General features: G+C 53.2%; 2 protein-coding genes across 5 annotated transcripts; both read right to left on the bottom strand.

Moving 5' to 3' along the window:
• Positions 1–3,889: 3,889 nt before the first annotated feature.
• C10H3orf33 (chromosome 10 C3orf33 homolog) lies at positions 3,890–10,943 on the bottom strand. 4 transcript variants are annotated; one of them, XM_059855888.1, is made up of 5 exons: positions 9,530–10,943; positions 9,248–9,307; positions 6,494–6,647; positions 5,657–5,901; positions 3,890–5,025 (listed from the first exon to the last, which is right to left on the bottom strand). In XM_059855888.1, exons 1-5 carry the CDS (start codon positions 9,848–9,850, stop codon positions 4,753–4,755), a joined length of 1,053 nt encoding a protein of 350 aa, XP_059711871.1. In that variant the 5' UTR covers positions 9,851–10,943; the 3' UTR covers positions 3,890–4,752. The 4 variants fall into 4 exon arrangements, with proteins under 4 accessions (XP_059711871.1, XP_059711872.1, XP_059711873.1 ...); XM_059855889.1 differs by having other exon boundaries at positions 5,657–5,817; XM_059855890.1 differs by lacking the exon at positions 9,530–10,943 and adding an exon at positions 9,396–9,523.
• Positions 10,944–11,082: 139 nt separating this feature from the next.
• Positions 11,083–21,407, bottom strand: SLC33A1 (solute carrier family 33 member 1). Its single transcript, XM_059855886.1, has 6 exons — positions 20,657–21,407; positions 16,335–16,525; positions 15,527–15,711; positions 15,001–15,118; positions 14,036–14,251; positions 11,083–12,389 (listed from the first exon to the last, which is right to left on the bottom strand). The coding sequence occupies exons 1-6, from the start codon at positions 21,378–21,380 to the stop codon at positions 12,222–12,224; spliced, it is 1,602 nt and encodes a 533-aa protein (XP_059711869.1). The 5' UTR covers positions 21,381–21,407; the 3' UTR covers positions 11,083–12,221.
• Positions 21,408–21,916: the final 509 nt, after the last annotated feature.

Genomic DNA, 21,916 nt, shown 5'->3' with positions numbered 1-21,916 from the left:
AAACGTGCATGGAGTTTAATTCCTACCTCATTGTACTTGCTTTAAAACAAAATGGTTTATGGAGGAGGCAATTAGAAATAAGGTATTTTTAGGGAGGACTCAGTCCAGCAAGAGGTTTAACTCTTCTCAGCACCGTCCCAGCCCCATCCAGGTGGGGACAGGCGCGCTCCCACTGCTGGCTGCTGTCCTGCGCTCCTCAGGGGGGTCGGGATTTTCCACTAAGCCTCGCTGAACACGGGCTGGGCTGGGGCTGGGGCGAGCCAAGCGGCTGCAGCTCGCTCCGGTTTCACTGCCCGCGGCCCAGGTGCTGCCCTGGCACATGGCGAGCGGGGGAGTGCGGCTGGAGCTCGTCCCGGCGATGCTCCCTGTGTCCAGCAGCACAAACACGGCCGAGGCACGGCGGCGGCAGAGAGCGGCCCCCGGGAGAGCCTCGGAGCGGCGGCTCCGCACGGCGAGCGCTCGGGGCGCGCGGAGCCGTCTGTGAAACGGGCTGAAGAGAAACTCCACCTCGGAAACCCCCACCTCAACTCCGGCTGCGAACACCGGGAGAAACCAGCACCAACTCCATGGGAAAGCCCAGCGGAGGCTCGCAGGGACACAGTCCCGTCCCGCCGGGAGCGCCCGCGGGGCCGCGCACAGCGACGGGGCTCGGGGTCCCGTCCGCCCTCACTCACCGCGGCTGCCGGGGTGGGCTCGGTTCGGTCCGCTGCGGTGCTGTGCCTCGCCGCCACGGCCGCACGCACAGCTCCAGCCCGGTGCGGGTGCACAACCTGCTCCGTTCAAACCCCAGCGCTGCCGCCCGCCCCGCCCGGCCCGCCCGGCGCGGCCCGCCCCCGCCGCGGGCCCTGCCGAAACCCGGAGCGGCCGTGGCGGAGCGGAGCGGAGTGTTCCGTCCTCCCGGGAGTAGCTGAGGCGGCCCGAGCCGAGATCCAGCCCCGGTGTTGCCGCGGCCCCGAGCCCGTTCAACCTGCTCCATTGCTCCATTGTGTGTGCGCTACGAGCGGTGGGGCAGCGTCGCCCGATCCCCTCAGCGCCGCCGGGACTGAGCCCCCTGATCCTCTCCCCTCAGCACCCTCGGGACTGAGCCCCCCGAGCCGCTCCCCTCAGCACCGCCCGGCCGGGACTGAGCCCGCCGAGCCGCTCCCCTCAGCGCCATCGGGACTAACCCCCCCGAGCCGCTCCCCTCAGCGCCGCCGGGACTGAGCCCCCCGATCCTCTCCCCTCAGCACAGCCGGGACTGAGCCCCCCGAGCCGCTCCCCTCAGCACCGCCCGGCCGGGACTGAGCCCCCCGAGCCGCTCCCCTCAGCACCGCCCGGCCGGGACTGAGCCCGCCGAGCCGCTCCCCTCAGCACAGCCGGGACTGAGCCCCCCGAGCCGCTCCCCTCAGCACCCTCGGGACTGAGCCCCCCGAGCCGCTCCCCTCAGCGCCATCGGGACTGAGACCCCCGAGCCGCTCCCCTCAGCACAGCCGGGACTGAGCCCCCCGAGCCGCTCCCCTCAGCGCCATCGGGACTGAGCCCCCCGATCCTCTCCCCTCAGCGCCATCGTGACGGAGCCCCCCGAGCCGCTCCCCTCAGCACCCTCGGGACTGAGCTCCCCGAGCCGCTCCCCTCAGCACCGCCGGGACTGAGCCCCCCGAGCCGCTCCCCTCAGCACAGCCGGGACTGAGACCCCCGAGCCGCTCCCCTCAGCACCCTCGGGACTGAGCCCCCCGAGCCGCTCCCCTCAGCACAGCCGGGACTGAGCCCCCCGAGCCGCTCCCCTCAGCGCCCTCAGGACTAACCCTCCCAAGCCGCTCCCCTCAGCGCCATCGGGACTGAGCCTGCCGAGCCGCTCCCCTCAGCGCCATCGGGAATGAGCCCCCCGAGCCGCTCCCCTCAGCGCCGCCCGGACCGACCCCCGCCGGCCCGGCCGAGTCTCCTCCCTCGGGATTCATCGAGCTCCCCGGCCGAGCCGTGGGGAGCGGTGCCCGTGGGACGCGGTGGGAGCAGAGCGAGAAGCGGCCCCTCGGGGCGGCCCCTCGCCCAGCGGGTGCCATGGAGACCCCCGGCCCTCCCACCCGACCCCTGCCATGGCAGGCACACCTTCCGCTGTCCCAGGCTGCTCCAAGCCCTGTCCAACCTGGCCTTGGACGCTTCCCGGGATCCAGGGGCAGCCACAGCTTCCCTGGGCACCCTGCGCCAGGGCTTCACTACCTTCCGATTAAAACAATTCTTTCTTAAATCCAATCTAAACCGATCTCCCTTCGTTTAAAGCCCTTCCCCGTTCTCTTATCACAAAAGCCCTGCTCAGAAGTTTGCTCCCAAAGGATGCAAAGAGCAGCCCCGTGCCCGCGCTGCCGGTGGGCTCCGAGGGGCCGGGGATGTTTATTGCCATTTGCCTGACATGCCACACCAGCAATAAAAAGTCTGTGCAGTGACTGAGGTATTTTTCTTGGGCCATTTGGAGGCCGGGTCTCTCCTTTCACTCCTTGTGGTCTTTTGAAGATGTTGCATCGCTCATAGCACATTCAGAGGGGCAAAGGCAGAAGTGCTGAACGGTTTAATTCTTGTCCTTATTCCCAGTCACAGAACTGCCTCCTCTGTTGGAAATCCTCTGCTGGGCACTGCTGAGGGAGAAGGGAGGGATGGAGCTGCTGAGAGGCAGCCGTGGGGGTTTATGTAGAGGAGAAAATGCTGCTTCTCCCCCAGCCAGCTCCGCCGGGCGCTGCAGAGATATTTGTCTCTGCTCCTATTACTGCTTTTCCAATAGCCAGGCCTCCCACAGAGACAGGATCTGCAACCTCTCAAGCCCTGCACAGATGGAAAGCACAGCTTTGAACTGAATTGGGCTCTCTCTGAGGGGGGAGGGTGTGCTGGTGGGTTGGGTTTTTTTTTTAAAGATAAGCCCTGCGTGATAAGGAAAACAGCATTAACAAACAATTACAGGACCTGACCCTCAAGAAATCATTTGTCACTGCAACCCCAAATCCATGTGAGGGAACAACAGACTCTGTTCACATTCGCCCACACCTCACCTCTGCTTGCTAGAAATGTAGCATGTGGCTTCCTGAGACTTTTCTCTCAGCTTTACAGTGGATTTTTGTGATAAATCCTCCTGTGACTCATCTACAGAACAGAAGTGCAAAGTCCAGAATTATATTTAATTATTACAGAAAATAAATCATCAGTGTACAATTATGCCCAGCTTGGAAAAGCTTCTCCTACTTCCCAGACATAGGAACACCTATAAACCCCCAGGAGTGGATTATTGCTGAGCCTGAATGCGTACTTTGGGTTAAAACTCAGCTTTGAGTTTTGCTCTGGAGGGTGCCACAGCCGATCCCAAATCTCTGACTGCCTGATGTGTTTCAATCCAAGAACCACGGTGCTGGCTGGCTCAGCCCTCCACTGTCTTACACATAAACCAGGATCTCACTTTTCTCATTTTCCATTTTCAAGCAGGCACAGACACCTGGTTTGCTGCCCCAGAGCTGCCTCCCCTCTCCTGCACACTGGGTCCCAACACACTGCAGGCATTTCATGGGCTGCTCCCTAGCACCAGCCTCACCCTGTGAGGACCAGGAACAAAAGGACTAAAGAACCACTAACATCTATTCTTACCCAAGGAAACTGGTTTTTTTTAAGGATCTCAGGAGTCACAACTTTGCCCTGATGTCAGTAGAGAAAATGCTGATGTAGCAACAGATACATCAATGGCCAGATAAGCAGTGCTCACTTATTAAGGTTTTTTGGTACCACATTCTTCTCCCCAGTGTTTCACTGGAAAGCAATCACACAGAAAGAAAGAAAGAAAATCCGTAAAACACTTCACTTTAAATAAATACTGGGACTGTGGGAGGTTAAACAAGGGTCAAGGGCTGGGTGTATAAAACATGTAACAATGAACTTGAGAAATTCAATCTTTATTCTGAGAATATTTACAACATAAATAGCAATACACTCATATACTTCACATGTGTATCAAAAATAAAGTAAGAATTCAAGTTCTTAGCACAGTCTGATCCTCCTTGTCAAATTTCATGTTAAAGTTTCATATTCATCTAATTTTAGATACAGACCCATCAGAAAAAAAACAAGTTTTTTGTCTTCAAATGAAAGTTTTCTTTGAAATATTTGGATTCCTGACATTATATTCTTTGACACACCAACTGATGTTTTTCCCCTGAGGAACTTTAGTTATTACAACCTTATCAGCTTTTTAAGATCAACCATAACAAATCACCTTTTATATCACTAACAATGCAACCCATCATTCAAGATGAATGAGTTTTAAACCACAAATTACACCAAAAAGTGGCACAAGAACAGAATTCAAACAAAAAGGTTGTGTTTAAACCCATCCCACGAGCTTTGTAAAGGCCTGACTCGGGGTTTGTGTCCAGTGTGGGCTTGGCAGCTTGGCACATTACAGGGGTGTGAAGGGACTCTGCCCCTCAAACCTGCACTGGGCAGCACAGCCCGCAGGAGTTCAGCAGGTGGAAACTGGACAACTAATTCAGGACATCACTGTGGAGAAGTCTGGCATCAGAACATTTTCACTGGTGGCCTGCACACTGCCACTAAACTTCAGTCCTGTGTGGGTATGATATGGGATGTATTCTAAATAACCATGAACTGGGGGTTTATATTCTGTGTAACCATGAACTGTGGGGTTTGTGTTTGAGACAGGGACCCTCAACATCACAGCACTGCTTGTGATCACAAACATACACATTCCCCACAACTTGGGGAGCTGCATTCCCCACCTTTTCACCTCTCAGTAGAGCTTCTAACCCGGCTCACAAACTGTTTCAGCCTCTGCAGGAATTTATTGCTGTTTATGCGCTCCTGGACTCTTTCAGAGTAGGTCTGCTCTTTCCATATGCCTTTATTTTTCTTCACAGCATTTAACTCAGCCTGGAGGAGCCTTTTGTGCAGTTTCCAGTAGAGGCGGGAGTGGTGAGGCAGCCCCTCAATCCGGGCTGCTCTGGCCAGCCCTTGGCTCAAGAGCTCTTCGTTCAAGCACGTGCTGAAAAACCTACCCTAGAAAAACCACAATATATAGATATTCACCATTGAAACAGGGTTATTTGGGGTTTGGTGTGAACTCCCTCAGAGGTACAAGCTTTACTCATGGCTGTATCTACTCTTTGGCAGGAGAAGTTAGAAGTGAAGAGGAATCCAGGTGACTTCAAACCCAACTCCAGTGTGAGGGTGGGCAGGCCCTGGCACAGGGTGCCCAGAGCAGCTGTGGCTGCCCCTGGATCCCTGGCAGTGCCCAAGGCCAGGCTGGACACTGGGGCTGGGAGCACCTGGAATAGTGGAGAGTGTCCCTGCCCATGGGCTGGGACTGGATGGTCTGTAAATCCCTTCCAACCCAAACCATGCTGTGATTCTATAACGCAAGGCATTTGTGAGGGAACACTGGATAACAAACATTAGGCTAATCAGAACTACAGATGCCTTTTTGGCACTGGCAGAGAAACACATTTCTGCCATGAATCAGTCTGAAAAACTACTGCTCCTGCAATCAGATTTGCAAATGCAACATTTAAAATTCACACCAAGGATGATAAATCATAAACAACAGCATTTGTTAAATGCACTGAGAGAACTGTGTGACTACAGTCACATCTAAAACTGCAGATAAGAGCCAGTGTTTGTGTCTCCTTACCTTATGGACTAGGACGAGGCATTCCAGGGCTGAGCTGTCCCTCCCCAGGAGCTGGAACCACAGGGGCTGTTTGGGGAGCAGCTCCCGCTGCAGCCAGGCTGTGCCACCTGTGGCCAGCTCCACCCCGGCCAGGCGGATCAGCAGGAGCCCCTCTGGCTGCCCTGCAAGGGAAAGGACACATCTGCTGCTGGGGCAAAGCTCAGCCTTTGCACAGACCTGCTGTGGAATTAATTGCTTCCTGTGGACTAAAAGAATCCTTTTTAGTTCCTCAAGCAAACAGGAATTTGGTCTCATCTCTTCTTCAGGGGAAGAAAATATATCAATTCAAGGTTTCCTAATTCATAATTTGGTTTATTTGGCATGCAAAGAAAAAGATCTGCTCCCACTCTCAGTCCCTATCTTTCATCCACAGGGGCAGAAGCATCAGCACCTGCTGTTGTTTGCACAGCCAGTGTGAGTCACGGACTTGATGGACAGTTTGTTTCTGACAGAAAAACTATCCCCTAAAATCGGTGTCTGCAAATAAAAGCACAATCCCAACAGAGGCTTTCTGCCAGGAATGAGATGAGCTGTGCAAACAGCAGCACTGCCTGAGTGCTGACTTCTGCTGCTGGAAAATATCACAGTAACTGTAAGGATTAACACAAACACCGTAGTGGCAAACTCTCTGTCTCCTCATGTCTTTTATTCCCCAGTTTCCCACCTGCAAAGTACAGAAAGACCAAAAGGCAGAGCTGGAAATGTGCCTCAGCCCTTCCTCTCAAGCTTGCAGCCACTCTAAGAGCAGCACATTTCATTTCTGCCCTTGCTCTTCACACTCTTTTCCTCATTACTCACATTTTCTCTGGATGGCTGAGATGAAAGGAATGCTGATGGGAATGTGCTCAACTTCCAGGCCCTTCTCTGTGATGTGATGTAATTTCCCTCTCAATTTCACATTCTTTTCTACAAACTCCACAGGTATTTCCAAAGGATTTGTGAACTTTGTTGTCTAGTGACGGAAGGAAGAGAAAGGCAAAATTTTAAGAAAAAATATAGAGCAGTTACAGCCACACTAAATCCAATGTCTCAAAATAGTTTGGGAAATTCCACCCCTATTATTACATACCATGGGCAAGTAAATATAAATATATATTTAATAGTGAGCAGCTGCAGAAGCTGTGCCAGCCTCTCCATACTTACCATTTTCCATGTTTTACAGGACTTGCAATGTAGGTGAGGACACAAAAAACAGGTTTAGAGAAAGAACAGAAACTGCCATTTTTTGAGTAACGCCTATTGAAGTTCACTTGAGTCCCCAAGAAAAGAGTGTTTTAGAAGCAGCCTGAATGGGGCTGGGAGAGGGGTGAAAGGAAGCCAGAGGACAGACACGCTGAAAACAAAGGCAGAGCAGGGAAGGCAGAAACAACCCCGCCTTTGATGCAGGAGGAAACCAGGAGAGGGACAAAGGCAGGTGAACAGCTCTGGGAAGATCACAAGAAGATTAAATTTGATACTACAGCCTGGGAGGATCCAAAGGGAATGGTAATGTGATCACACAGGAAAACCAAGCTGAGCAGCAGCAAAGACTTGGGCCGTGGCACAGGAATGGAGCAGCCACAGGTCTGGGGTGAGGGAGAAGGACATGTGAGACCCCGAAATATAAAGACCCCCAAAATTTAAGACACTGAGGTCTCACTGTAAGAGGCCTTAGCAGAGCACTGACCTACAGAGCTGTGAAACCCACTGAGCACTGCTGTACAACTGCTGGGAAATAAACCCCCAAAACACAACTAAAGCTGTGTCTCCTGTGTGTTATTTATTCAGCAAACCTCCCCGTCTGCAGCCCATAGGGCCTCCCACTGGGAACACGGGAACTTAGAACCTTGCAGGCAAGAAACCTGGAGGTTTTTAGGAACAAAAGTTGTTCAAAGCCAATCTCATTTGCTCCACCAGCCATGTTAATGCATTCACAGGCCCTTGGGTCAAAACCAAACAAACAAAAGATAAAGAAAAAGAATTCTAGCAACATTCGTAGTTCAGGTTTTCTGGTAGGATTTTTAAGTAAAAACAACATCACACATATGTTCTCTTGTATCATTTGGAATTGGGCAGGGGAAAGATGAAGGTAACTGTGATTTTTTTAAGCAGCTGGAACCCTGTGGCATGGTGGCTCCTGCCCGTGGAGGTTCAGCTTCTCCAGGAGTGAGCAGCGTGGTGTTAGCCCAGCGTGCCCTGCCCATCCTGGGAGCGGGGAAGATTTGGGTGATGTTTAAAACCATTCAGAAGCAGTTCTGCATGTGGAAGGACAGAGAATACTCGAGGCAAGCGGCTGTTTCAGCTGTGTTTGGACAAGGGAGGGTGCTCGAGCTGCAGTGGGACAGGCAAAAGGTAATGACCCTCCCAGGGGCGTCAGGAACAGGCGAGAACAAGGGACCCCTGGAGATGCCACAGCACAGCGATATCGAGCCCTCAAGACCTGAATTAAACTCTGCAGGTTTTTTTCATTTGTTAATCAGTAGCTGTAGCAGGACCGTTATGATGAAGCAATCGCATTGTGAACCTTGCACGCTTGGCTAATCTTTAGTTTTAAGGAAAAGGGAAGACAATGCCAAGATGAATGGGCTGTCTGGGTGGGAGCCACCAGCCGTGGAGGCAGCCGGGCTGAGCGGTCCCTGGGAAAAGGCGATTCCAGCAGCGGGACAGCGCGGCCACTGAGCACCGACCGCTGAGCACTGAGCACCGGCCACCGAGCACTGGGTACTGACCACTGAGCACTGGCCACTGACCACTGAGCACTGGCCATCGAGCACTGACCACCGGCCACTGACCGCTGAGCACTGACCATTGAGCATTGAGCACTGACCATTGAGCATTGAGCACTGACCATTGAGCACTGAGCACGGACCACCGGCCACTGAGCACTGAGCACTGACCATTGAGCACTGAGCACGGACCACCCGGGCCAGAGGGACCCCGCGCTCCGGCGGAGGGAAGGGCTGGGGCTGATCAGCACGGGAAACCACAGACACAGCTGACATAGAGGGGGCTGAGTGCGAACTGACAAAAGTTACGGAATTTGTAAGCAGTGAACGTTGATGGTTTGTTAAAATATATAAATAATGTTAAGTACTGAGGAGTGGGCAGCCTTTCGCGGGAGCCTCCAGCTCCCGCTTTGCGCAAACCCGAACGAAACACGGGAATGCTTTGGCGGTGCCGCCGGAACAGCCTCGGGCGGGACAGCCACGGCCGTGAGGCAGGGCCGGGCAGGGCAGGGCCGCGCCGGGCTGCCCCCGGTTCTGAGGGGCCGTGCCGGGCTTCCCTGAATCTCCCGGGCCCGTGCCGGGCTCCCCCCGGTTCTGAGGGGCTGTGCCGAGCTCTCCCCCTACCCCCGGGCCCGTGCCGGGCTCTCCCCGCATTTCCCGCTTCTGAGCGGCCGTGCCGGGCTCCCCCCGCATCTCCCGGGCCTGTGACGGGCTCCCCCCAGTTCTGGGCGGCTGTGCCGGGTTCTCCCCGCATCCCCCGGGCCCGTGCCGGGCTCCCCCGCATCCCCCGGGCCCGTGCCGGGCTCCCCCGCATCCCCCGCGCCCCCGGGCCCGGCCCCGCACTCACCAGGCGGAAGCTCCGCGCCAGCAGCAGCACCCCGGCCACGGCCGCGCCGGCGATCAGGCCCTGCGGAGGAGAACGGGGCTCAGCCGGGCCCAGCGGGGCCCCCCGGCCCGCTACCCGCCCAGTCCCGGTGCCCGCCCAGCCCCGGTACCCGCAGCAGCCCCAGGTGAGCGTCCGCCCACTCGGACAGCCGGGCCAGGGCCAGCGCGGCGCGCTCGGAGCCGCCGCCGCCCTGCTCCGGCATCGCCGCGTCCCGAGCGCCCCCGCGGGAGCCGGGAAACGAACAGCGCCCGGTGCCGCCGTGCCACGGGAACGGGAAACGAACAGCGCCCGGTGCCGCCGTGCCACGGGAACGGGAAACGAACAGCGCCCGGTGCCGCCGTGCCACGGGAACGGCAAACGAACAGCGCCCGGTGCCGCCGTGCCACGGGAACGGGAAACGAACAGCGCCCGGTGCCGCCGTGCCACGGAGCGACACGGGCCCCGAGCAGCCCCGGCCGGGACACTGCCAGGGGACACGGACAGCCACAGCCTCCCTGGGCACCCTGTGCCAGGGCCTGCCCACCCTGCCAGGGAACAATTCCCAGTTCCCACTCTCCCATCCATCCCTGCCCTCTGGCAGCGGGAGCCATTCCTGTGTCCTGTCCCTCCATCCTTGTCCCCAGTCCCTCTGCAGCTCTCCTGGAGCCCCTTCAGGCCCTGCCAGGGGCTCTGAGCTCTCCTGGAGTTCCTCCTCTCCAGGCTGAACTCTACATTGAGCTCCTCAAACCTGTACCACACCTCTTCCAACCCTTCAGATGCTCCTTTCTTCTCGGCATTTCAATTTGTTTGGCTTGTTAATCTTGTGGGTTTGGGGTTTATTTTTTGTTTGGTTAGTTTTTTTAATGTTAAAGGTGTTTAAGTCCATACTAATTCTAATGTTAAAAAGAAAAATCATTTTTGACCAGAGCTGGTAGAAAAAAAGTAGCCACATCAAAATCTTATGGGTGCTCTTCAGCAGTCTGCTAAGGAGCTGGCACAGCAGCAACATCTCCAACTTACAAAACAGCTACTTAAAATAAAAGCACTAATCCATAACTTGTTTCACCAGTTTGCAAATGGACACCATTATTTAAGTAACATATCTATTCCTATATATTTGGAGTTTATGTGCAATTTTGATATTGTTGATAATCTAATTATTGAGTTAATCCTTAACCCATCTTTATTAGTGACAAGTTTCACTGGCACCTTTAAAAATAGTGAAAAAAAATTGCAAAGTAAAACCTAATACACAGCAAATTTAATTTAGCAGCTTCTGCACTTGAAGTTTTGCCTCACAATCAGAAGAGTTAAAACAACCCCTCCAGGTATGCAAGATGTAATTCAATAATTGGCCACAGTTCCAGAGAGGATACAGAACTGAAGTCCCTCACAGAGTTAACGCAGTGGAGCTGGTGGGACAGGGACTGAAAGGTGCAGCCATAAATCTGGTATGTTTTTATGTTTTGTTCTTATGCAGAGGGGAAACTGGAAGACATTTGGCTTGGGCAGTAAAACCCATGTGATTTCACTTAGCACGAGTGGTTTTGCTGTGCTTGAAGCAAACTGTGAGGTGCATCCCTCGAGGGAGGGGACAGAGGACAGGAGGCAGTGCCAGCGAAGCACAGGGTCCTCTTCCAGTCCCCTCCTTACCCCTGATGCCAAGGAGACCCTTTGTACACCCACCCACCACCCCAGCACTCCAGAGGTGGTATTGGGTCACTTTTCCCCCAAAATACACAGTAGCAGAAGATCCCAAACCGCCTCCCAGCCCAGTCCCTCAAATATTGACAAGAAACGTGGCAGGGAACCTCGTGCACCTTTGCAAGGGATGTTTAATAGTTTTCCTTTCCAATACCAACGTTCCACATACACCCAGAGGGGTCCGAGTGCCTCTCCAGCACCCGGGGGTCCCTAAGGCACTCAGGAGGGAGCTCAGTGGCAGAAATCCAGCGGGAATGTTTCCACCACATGGCACCAGCAGTGAATTCTGCAGCAGCTCTGCCACAGGACTGTGCCTGTTGGATTGGTGTGAGGGTGAGTCCTGCACCAGCTCCCTGGGAATGTGGCACCTTTGTCATCACCACCTCACTCTTCTCACCCCTGCCTGGGGGAAGTCTCGGTGCTCCCACTGCTTTTGAGAATGAATATTCCAATTTTAGTAATACACTTTGGAAAACCAATGGATTTGTCTTCCCCTATCAACTCACCCCTTCCAAAGGCCCACGTGCCCTCCCTTGGGAAGCACCTCCAGTTCCAGCTGCAGGACTCAAGGCTCGGAGGATTGTGCGTTATTCCAGTCCTACCTTACAGCATTTTGCTGTCAAGAAATAACCTTGAACGTAAATCAAACTGCCTTGAAACAGCGGAAATAAATTAAACAAATGTAATTTGCTTATAAAAATAGTTTCTTATAAATCTTTAAAGCTTATAAAAGCCAGAAAATACATTTAAAAGAATCTCCGGAACATTTCATCCTTTGAGGTGTGGTTACAGTTCAGAAAGTGAGAAGAAGCAAAGCCAACAAACATCTCACACTGATCTTCCCACAAGGAATTCCACAGTACCATGCTTAACCTCCAAGTCAGAATGCCTTGGGCATCCTTCCCCGGCTCAGCTGCCCTGTCAGATCACTTTTGTGTGAAAATAAAAGCTGGCACTCAGCTGGCAATGCTGCTGCCTCTACAGCCACCAGGAGCTTTCCCAGAGGTGCCCTATGGACCCAGCAGCTCTGGAGTCAGGGGTAAGCATGGGGCACGGAGGTGCTGCTTTAGCCATTCCTTTCTGAACTGCTGTGCTGTGGGGAGGGCAGTGGTGCCACACACAGCCCTGCCTCGGCCACACAGATCTCCCTGGCGTGGCACAGGAACACCGAGATTCCGGGGTGCTGATTATGGGACACGTCTTTGTAATAAAACTAAAACCACCTTGCTGGTCCATCCAACACCTAAGTGCATCAGTTGCTCCTCTTGCACTTCCACGAAGACTGTCCTTCGTCCTGCAGCTTTTTGAATTTTGGTCCAAGGAAGAACCACCAGGCGAAGCCCAGGATGACGCAGACGACGGACTCCACGTAGTACCCGTCCAGGGTGGTCACACAGGAGCCCCCAGCTGCTGTGCACAGCTGAAACAGAGCACAGGGCAATGCACTGAGCACACAGCACTCCAGAGCTGTACCCCTGCTCCTGGGCAGGCTAAATAGAGTTCTTTACTCTTTGTTGTTTCCTACGCAATTGGTCAGGGAGGCTTTTGAGCTTATCAGCAGCATGAAAAGTAATAAAGTACCAAACCTGCCCCAAACATGTGGGAAATGGAGCAGCACATCAGCCCAAAGGGCAAACTCCAGCAATCAGACACAGCCCCACTGCTACAGCTGGCCTGCAGGTGCAACCACTGCTCCCAACCTCACAGAGAAAGATGATTTTTTTTCTCTAGCCATCCATGTTGTGGACTCCCCAAACCTGGAAATGTTCAAGGCCAGGTTGGACAGGGCTGGGAGCAACCTGGGATAGTAGAAGGTGTCCCTGCCCATGGCAGGGAGTGGCACTGGATGGGCTTTTAGGTCCTTCCAATCCAATCCATCCTATGATTTTGTATCTGGGAGAAACACGCCCAGGATGGTTTTGAACTGGAAGACAAAGCCCCAGCATTCACAGGGTGATTGTACAGCCTAGGATTGTTTCTGCTATTGTTTGGCTTTCAACACTGCTCTAATCCCAGGATTAATCAACTCTCTGAGCTGAGGCTCTGCCAGCATTTTCATTATTCTGAGACATGTCAAAATCAGATTAGGAATAAGAAGGGCGTGGTGGTGGTGGTGGTGGAATGTCACCAACCAGGAGGATGTGAGAAAAGATCAGAGGAGTGAGACGAAGGAGAAAGGACTCAAGCTCAGTAGAGGCTGAGACATTAGGAACCTAATTAGTGACAGGCTAATGAGCAAGAGGCTGGGAAAGCATCTGCTGCAGAAGCAGTTTCCCCTCTTCACCAATAAAAACTGCAACTCCAGTTCAGACAAGTCATGCTGGACTCCAGAACACTTTGATCATTTAGAGAACCTCCACATCCTAGAGCATCCTGGCATTCAGGAGTGAAATAAATCTCAGTCATGAGCACAGAAAAAAAAACCCCAAACATTTCTACTCTTCAGCCATGTCAAATGTCTCATTTGCTGTGAGGAGGTGAATTTGAAATGTTGCTTTCCCAGCAGTTTTGTGTCCTGTTGTTTGATCTGTGTACAGCAAGTTCTTTGTTCTCTTCCACCGGGCTCCCAGAACTGGGCAGGCAGCCAGTCCCACTTGATTTCATGGGGAAAGTGGACACCAAAATCAGAGAGCAGAGCAGCATCTTGGAGAAGGTATCAAGGCAGGCAGATAAGAAGCCTCCAGGGAGACAGGAGGAAGAAAAACCTAGCAAAGAAATGGAGGGCCCTGGGGGACAGAGAGCCTGCCAAGGACAGAGCCCCTGGCTGCACAACTGAAAACCACACCTACAGGCTCCTCACACTGCACAGACTGTGGCACCAGTCTGGTGCTTCTACTCCAGGTAGCACGGGAAGAAAGGGCTCACTACTCTGCAGCTGCAAACCCTGGGTAAGGGGTGCTTTTTCAGAGTGCACAGGTGCTAAGAGACTGGATTTCATCAGAGAGGAAAATGAGCTCTATCAGTGGGAATTTGTGAGCACAAGCTATACATTGTGAAGGTTCCCAAAGGAAGCCATTTAACTGAGGCATTGAGCAGAGACCCCCCCACCCCAGCCCCCAGCCTCACCTCTGTGGCTGCTGCAGTGGCACAGGTGTGGCCCTGGGCCCCGGCACACTCCTTCACTGTGAGGGGGTCCACCAGCCACAGGGCCACCGTGGAGGGCCAGTTGCCCCCCAGGTTGGAGACGGTGTTGAGCAGGGTCATGTAGGTGCCCCCGATGAGCGGGTCGCTGACCTTGGCGTTGAAGGCCATGACGGCCACGTACATGCTGTACAGGGTGATCTGGGGGCACACAGACAGACAGACAGACACAACTGAAACCCCCAGCACGACCACCCTGCTGAGAGATCCCCTGAGCTCAGCAGCACTGACTGGAAAATGATCCCAGCAGCAGCAGCAGTTCCCCCTGCAGCCTGTCCCTGTGCTAACTCGGCGAGTGGCCTTGCTGCTTGTCTCAAGTCATGCTGCAGCAGACCCAGCCTCACATGCACTGGCATGACTTGGGTTATCAAACTGAAATACAATCAGCCAGCTAAAACAGCACCTAAGCACAAGCCTTCTGCATTTAAAAATCACCTTTCAGGGCCCTGCATTCCAGTTCTGATCCAAAGACCACACTGTATCAGGTGCTTGTTTCCCAAGTCTTTGGATCAGATCCATTATGATGTTTCTCCAACTGAGTTTTCTTCCTAGGACCAGGATCACATAACTTTATTTATTTGCACAACCAGTGCATTCATCAGCATCCCTACCAAGCTCAGACACAGTTCTGGGATTTCTCCAGCTCCTCTGTGCTTTTGAGCTTCTGGGTCTGGGGTAAAAGGAATCTGGGGAACTACACCAGACATGGAGAACTCAAAGTAGCTCACAGATGATGTCCAATGGAGCACAGGGAATAGGGAGGAATAACACTGGCAAGAGTATTAGAAGTCAGTCCTGCCACACAGCACAGGTCAGGCTTGCAGGAATTCCAGTGTGACCCAGGACAAGACAGGGAACACCATTTCCCCTCTCCACACTGTGACTGTTACCTGGTGTAGAGCATAGCTCAGCACTACCACAGCATAGTAGTAGACAGGAAATCCTCCTTCATGCTTTACTTTAGGAGCCCACCACACCAGGAAGGCAAATTCCAGGCCAAATAGCAACCTGTAGGGATGAGAAAGATGATTGTTATTCCAAGTAATTCTTCCCAAGTGTTTCCTCAACACAAAGCAACCACTGACCAACTATAGAGAGTACATTAAAACAGTTTAGATCCAAATACTTACGCCTATTTCTATCTCAGAATTAGATATCAAATGACAAGCAGTGACACTGTTAGTAAGGAGCAGGAGAGCACTGCTCTAATGCTGCTGTACATGCACATCCCAAACTCCTCATGCTCTGCTTGCACACAGTGACACTGCATGAACCAGACAGTTCAACTCACTGTGACAATCCTGACACACTCTTTTGGACCTGGAAGTCAGAGAGTTACACACAAAACCCTACAGGTGATCTGAACACACAAACTGAGCACACATATTACTGTGTTCCACTAAAATGAGGCTTTACCTGTAAGGCATTGCTTTGTAGAAGGTGTTCAGGGGCTGGGGGCCCGCTGTGTATTTGCTGATAACCAGAGGCAAGATGATCTGCAGAGGAACCATTGGAACTGCCAGCAGAGCCAGGTGCTCTTTGGGGACTCCCTCCTCCACCAGTTTGAGTCCTGTTACAGCATCTGCTGCTGAAAACCCAATCTGCAATGTCAGGGAGACAAAATAAGCTGAGGAGAACAGGGAGTTTGGCTAGAAATTCAATTTATTCCCTATCACGTAAATTGAGAAATGGGATACAGAACACACTGTCACTGAAGTCACTTCTGCCCCTGATTTGATTTCCAGATTAGTTCTACATGTTCTACACTTGCACACTCTTACTGTCATCACAGCCAAAACTATTCCAGGAACATTAAGTAGCACTGACATTCATTCCTGCGCCTTCCCTGCTGTTGGCATCCTCAGAGTCCAACTAGGAGCCGTGGAAACCCAACTTGGACAGAGCTGGGGATTCTGAGCTAAAAACAAACATTTTCTGTCCTTTTAACTGCAGGCTACACAGCCTGTTTAAAAATGTACTTTACTTTAATACCACATTGCCACCAAACTTCTGTCCGATGCTTGTGTCAAACACAAAAGCTCTCACACAGCTTTTCTGCTGCAGAGCCCTGCTCAGCACAATGAGATAACCCATTCTGCTCGAATTTCATGTGAAAATTCACAACTCTTGTGACAGCCAACAGCAAACTAAGTTACATCCTGGGGACTCAGCAGCCTTCCAGATCTGATGCCAGCATTAACAATTCTTATATGTATTGACTTACTTTTGAAGTGAGGATCAAGAGACAGAAAGTAAGAACTGCTGGCATCTTGATTATTGAGAATAGCAGCCTGTAAGTGTCAGTGATGCCTTTTGTTTCTTCCTTTGCTGGTATTAGCTCCTCGTTTTCCTTTTTCAAAAAGGCAACCAATGTAGTGGTAACTAAGAAGACAGCTCCCCAGAAAAACAGGAAATCTGGAGGGGAAAATAAAATAAAATAAAAATTTCTTTGTAGCAGCCATGATTGACAGTTGTAGAAGGTAAACCTAATAATCAAAGTGGAATAAAAACAAGCAGCAAAGCAAACCACAAGAACAGAGTTGCATACAGTGAGCGACACAGCTCTGCCCTCCTCTGAAAGGAGGTGTTTGCTGGAGCTGAGGCAGGGGAGCAGCAGCAAACCAGGTCACCTCCCTGCTGCTTGGTGGGTTACTACCTCAGTGAGCATGTTGGAGGAGGAACAGAGGCAAAAATGGATGTGCTGAAGGGTTATATACAAAACCACTACAGGCTGATAGAGGAAAACCTCATGCAATAGTTAGAAAACAGGGAAGAACTTCCAGAGGCAGAACTCCTTCCCAGCTCCTCCCTCACCCTGCAGTGAGGGAAGCACTCTGTGCCTCAGCTCCACACCCCTATCTAATATCCATCTCCCACCTGCAGCAAACAGGGATTTAGGAGGGTGAAGATGGCCCAAGGAAAGTTTTTACAGAGTTGTCAGGAGTCCTCAGATTTGCCTGGCTGAAGTGGATCCTTGGCAGCATTCCAGTGCTCTGTTTTAAGCAGATCAGTATCTGCTAAATCATGGATCTAGGGCAGTAAAAAACCACCAAGAGAGTACTTTCTGATTTAGTGAATGGCCAGTTCAAGATCATCCTATCCTCTGCCTCTATGACAGAGGCAGGAAAGAACTCAGCCCGTGCAGGGGGTAGGACAGAAGCAGCCTTTAGTCTTCCTGGTCAGGAGCAGTTCCAGCAGCCTCCAGGAAATCCAGCAGGAGCAGTGAGGGCTGGTGAAAGAAAGGGCAGAGGCAAAAAAGGTTTGGTCAATCATTGCCTGCTTCTCCAGCACAGCAGGGAAGCAGGGAAGAAAATGTGCAAGGACTGCTCCAGGTGTGTCCCACCATTCCCAGGGTAACAGAAGAAAAGGCTCTTCACACCACTTCTGCTACTTTTCCCTTGCCTAAAATAAACGTGACCTCACAAGCAACACTGTCAGATTGCTCTCTCTTAAAAAAACAAGGTGCCCTGAACAGACATTGTCAAGGAAAGATGCATTTTCTGAGAGTCTCACTAATCACAGCTGCTGGCTACAAAGGATGTAGAGGAGCAGTTCTCTAATAATAACCCTGAGCATTATCACTGCAGTGAGAGACAGTGCAAGGATGGGGATAGAAATAGCTCTGAGCATCATCACATGAGTGCTCCTGATCAGGCCAGCCCTGTCAGCTGCAGCACAGCACTGCAGGGGCTGCATCAGCAACAAAGCAAAGCAAGAAAAAAAGAAAAAACCCCACCATATATATATATATATATATAGTAGTTCAGACAAGAAAAATTGGGTTTTTTGAGGCTGTAGGCAGTTTACACAAAAGTAAGGTTTATTTCCTTTCAAATACAAGGAACCTCACTAACAGGATACAAGCAAGAGAACTTTGAAATTAGAGTTTACATAAGGGATTTCAAGGACAAACTTTCTGGTCCCACCACTGCTGCTTCCCCCATCCCTATTTTGTTTCTGCAGCTACACTGCTAGTAACAAAATAAACCACTGAGATGGGGCAAGACAAGTTTTAAACTAGATCAGGGATGGATCAGGCTGTAAAACAGCCATGAAGAAGGTACCCAGGGGGTACAGGTACCCAGGATCCCAGGAGGAGGGGTGCTCCACAGTCCCTGGCACAGGTGAGTGGGGGAGGCCTTTAAGGGGCACCTTTGTCCTGTCTTCTCTCTTTCCCTGTCCCTCCCTTTCCCTGGAACAGGCAAACCAGGCAGGAATCACAAACCCAGCCAGGGAGCTTCCCCTGCTGTTAAAAAGATGTAAGTCACCTGAACAGCAAGTGCTAAATAAACCCCTGGATGTGCCAAGACAATCAGCCCACAGAAGGGTTTTTCCTGCTTCCTTCTCTGGCATTTCAGCCTGACACAGCCCAGCACAGCCTTTGGTGTGGTGAGTTTGATGATGGGTTAACATTGTCTATATTATTTCCTGAAGTTAATGAGAACAATGAATGCTGCTGCTGCTTCTCAACAACTCCGAGCTGCCTTAGGATCACAGAGTATCTTCAGTTGGGACAGACCCACAAGGATCATCCCAGCTCCTGGCCTGGTACAAGACAACCCAGGCAGTGCTGTCCAAAGGCTCCTGGAGCTCTGGCAGCCTCGGAGCTGTGCCCATTCCCTGGGGAGCCTGGGCAGTGCCAGCACCCTCCAGGGGAAGAACCTTTCCCTGATATCCAAATTAACCCTCCCCTGACCCAGCTCCCTCGGGCTGTCACCCTCTGGATCACGGAGTGTTGACTTGTTCTTAATTTGTTCTTTCCCTGGCACTGGGCTCAGCCTACAACAAAAGTGCTCAGAGATCTCAGCTGGCAGAGAACATTCACCTTTCCAGCAGTGAAGTTTTCTGCTGCTTTACCTGCCCAAACCTGCTCATCACAAGCCCATTACAGCCAGGGCAAGGACAGGTGAGCCCCTGTGCTCCTCAGCGAGCTGGTTACTCCTGCTGCTCTCAGCTGCTCCAGGGAAACACCAAACTGTGCCACTCACACCACTGAGAAACAGAAATTTCTTACAGTTTTACTACCTGAAAAACCATATCCTGCAACTACAGTGTCAGTTATTTTCTTGTTCTTACTCCACCCACAGCAATACTCCAGGGCGGGTTAAGGAGGTGGCATTGGTGCTGTTTGGGTTTGGGGATAATATCTTTTAAAAACAGCACTTTGGTAATAGTAACAAACCCATTTATACAAACAGCCCTGAGAGGAAAAAACCCCAACCAACCAAAACCCTGGGCAGTGAGGGAAGTACAGCCAAGCCAAGCTGTCTGAACAGCAGTGGCTGCCAGTTGCATCAGCAGCAAAGACGTCAGTGTGCACTGCAGTGAGAGGGATGGACATGCCAGCCCAGGAGCTGCACAGCTCCAGGGAAAGCCAGGGACCAGCTGGGACACTTGCAGGGCCACTCTGTTCTCCTTGGCATAGGCCAGGCACGAGGCTGGCAGCAGGGAGCAAAGGGGAGGACTGGTTAGCAGTGGTGAGAGCTGCAGAGACCAGGCAAGCACAGCAGCTGTGGAACCTGCTGTCCTGATTCATCCCTGAGGAAGGGGCAGGACAGAAAGCAAAGGTCCCCTCACACAACAATTCCAGCCTGTTCTGGCATACCTGATCTGAGATGGCACAGGCAAGGCAATCAGTGTGAGGGGGAGCAGAGACTGAGACCATGGGGATCTGCTCTTCACTGCCAGGGTCACCCTGAGGCTGCAGCCAGAATGGTGCCAGCATTTCCTGTCCTCACTCAACCTTGCAACCAAACCAACTGCACTTCAAGCATCTCCAGGATAATATCCCTAACACCAACCACCACACAGACCCCTTCAGAGAAAAATCCCAAACCCCAGCAAACAGGAACATCCCTCCACTGACAGCCAGTTATGCTTGGATTACCACACTCCATTTAATTTGCTAAAGAGAAAAAGCAAATCCCCCTTAATTTACTAAAATAAGGCCTTCCTTCAGAAACTGGCTACATGCTCAACCCTGAACACTTACACTTCTATTCTTTTTTTTTTTTTTTGGTTCCCCTCTTTCTTCTTCCCACATGAAGACTTTGGCTTGCTTTTTTTAAAGAGTAATCTAGTCCATGGCCATTAAACTAGGAGGAAAAAAAAGAGTTCCTCCAAAGTGCTTAGGTCAGCCAAGATAATGACAAGGCAGGTTTTCCACATACTTTAGCCCAGAAAAATCTGAAGTCCAGTGCATGCAGCAGTGGGCTCTGCCAGCCTCTGAGCAGGCTGTGCTTTCTCACAAGGGACAAACCAAACCTGTTTGGTTCCCAGCATCAAACCACAGAGGGGTCCAGGCACAGGGAAGAAGCATCCTGAGGAAGATATAACCATTATTATCCGGAAAAAATCCTTCCCTGGGAGGGTGGGCAGGCCCAGAGCAGCTGTGGCTGCCCCTGGATCCCTGGCAGAGACAAAGGCCAGGCTGGACACTGGAGCTGGGAGCAGCTGCGGCAGTGGGAGGTGTCCCTGCACGGGGAATCTCTTTAGTGCCCTCCAAACCAGCGCACTCTGGCTCTGTCCCAGCACGCCCGGCCGTACCTGAGAGGGTGACGATGCCCCGCGGCTGCGGCTCGAAGCGCAGGTACTTGTTGCAGAAGGAGGCGGACTCGAGGGCCAGGAACAGGACGTTTCCCAGGAAGTAGCCGGCCGTCTGCCCCACGGAGTTGCAGGTGGAGGCGTAGCCCACGTTCTCCCGGGACAGCATGGTGAGCGCCCATCCGTCCACCGCGATGTCCTGCGTGGCCGCCAGGAACTCGAAGAGGAAGAAGGTGACGGTGAGGGCCGCCACGTCGGGGCCGCGGCCGTGGCCGTCGCCCAGCAGCGCGTCCACCTGCGTGGACATGTAGATCATGAAGAGCCCCAGCACGTACTGCGTGGGCACCAGCCACGACTTGCGGCGGCCGAAGCCGCGCAGGTACACGGCGTCCACCAAGGGCGCCCACAGCAGCTTCAGGCTGAAGGGCCAGAACACGAAGCTGAAGAAGGCCTGGTCGGTGTAGCTGGCGCTCTTGCTCTGCAGGATGAGCGGCACGCTGCCCGCCAGCCCCAGCGGGATGCCCTGCAGCACGTACAGCACCAGCAGCAGCAGGATGCTGCCCAGCTCCGCGCGGTACCCCCGCGCCCGCGCCGGCGCCGGCAGCAGCGCCTCGGTGTCCCCGGGCAGCCCGTCGGGGGGCGAGTCGCCCGTCAGGTCCAGGCTGTGCTGGCGGGTGGCGGCGCGGCGCTGCCGGCCGCCCTCCTCGGCGGCGATGGCGGGCGCCATGTCCGGCAGCGGCCCGGCAGCAGCCCCGGCGCGGGCGGGAACGGCGCGGGAACGGCCCGGGAACGGCCCGGGAGCGGCCCCGGCGCCGCCGCGCTGAGGGAACCGCCCCGCCCCGCACGGGCCAGGCGTGGCCGCGCCTCATTGGTGCAACGAGGGTGATGTTATGCATAGCACCGCCCCCTGAGCCTGATTGACGGGGCAGGGGCTGCGGGAGCGGAACCGGGAACGGGAACCGGGATCGGATGCGGATCGGGATCACTGGAGCGACTCCGTGCCCAGGAAAGGCTGAGGGAGCTCTAGCTATTCAGCCTCGAGAGGGGCCCCGGCCGTCCCTGTCTGTCCCTGGGTGCAGGGAGGGTCAGAGCTCGGCTCTGCCCAGGCTCTGCTCCGGGGGCCCAGCAATGGCACCGGAGCAACGGGCAGGGACTGAGCCCAGGAAGTTCCACCTCGACAGAAGGAAGATCTTTGCTGCGAGCACTGTAACAGAGACCAGAAAGGGCGTGCAGTCTCCTCACTGGGGATACTGCAGACCTGTC

The sequence above is a fragment of the Haemorhous mexicanus genome, chromosome 10, assembly GCF_027477595.1.
Source record: "Haemorhous mexicanus isolate bHaeMex1 chromosome 10, bHaeMex1.pri, whole genome shotgun sequence".
Taxonomy (NCBI): Eukaryota; Metazoa; Chordata; class Aves; order Passeriformes; family Fringillidae; genus Haemorhous; species Haemorhous mexicanus.
This window is presented reverse-complemented; position numbering and strand designations above follow the sequence as displayed.

Excerpts from the sequence above, each read along its gene's own strand:
- SLC33A1 (XM_059855886.1), bottom strand. The coding sequence starts at position 21,380 with ATGGCGCCCGCCATCGCCGCCGAGGAGGGCGGCCGGCAGCGCCGCGCC. Across the intron at positions 15,712-16,334 it reads TCTTGATCCTCACTTCAAAA|ATTGGGTTTTCAGCAGCAGA; the intron begins GTAAGTCAATAC and ends CTGACATTGCAG. Across the intron at positions 15,119-15,526 it reads TACAAAGCAATGCCTTACAG|GTTGCTATTTGGCCTGGAAT; the intron begins GTAAAGCCTCAT and ends TCATCCCTACAG.
- C10H3orf33 (XM_059855888.1), bottom strand. The coding sequence starts at position 9,850 with ATGGATGGGAGAGTGGGAACTGGGAATTGTTCCCTGGCAGGGTGGGCA. Across the intron at positions 9,308-9,529 it reads GCACGGCGGCACCGGGCGCT|GGCCTGATCGCCGGCGCGGC; the intron begins GTTCGTTTCCCG and ends TCTCCTCCGCAG. Across the intron at positions 6,648-9,247 it reads TGGCGCGGAGCTTCCGCCTG|ACAACAAAGTTCACAAATCC; the intron begins GTGAGTGCGGGG and ends TTCCGTCACTAG.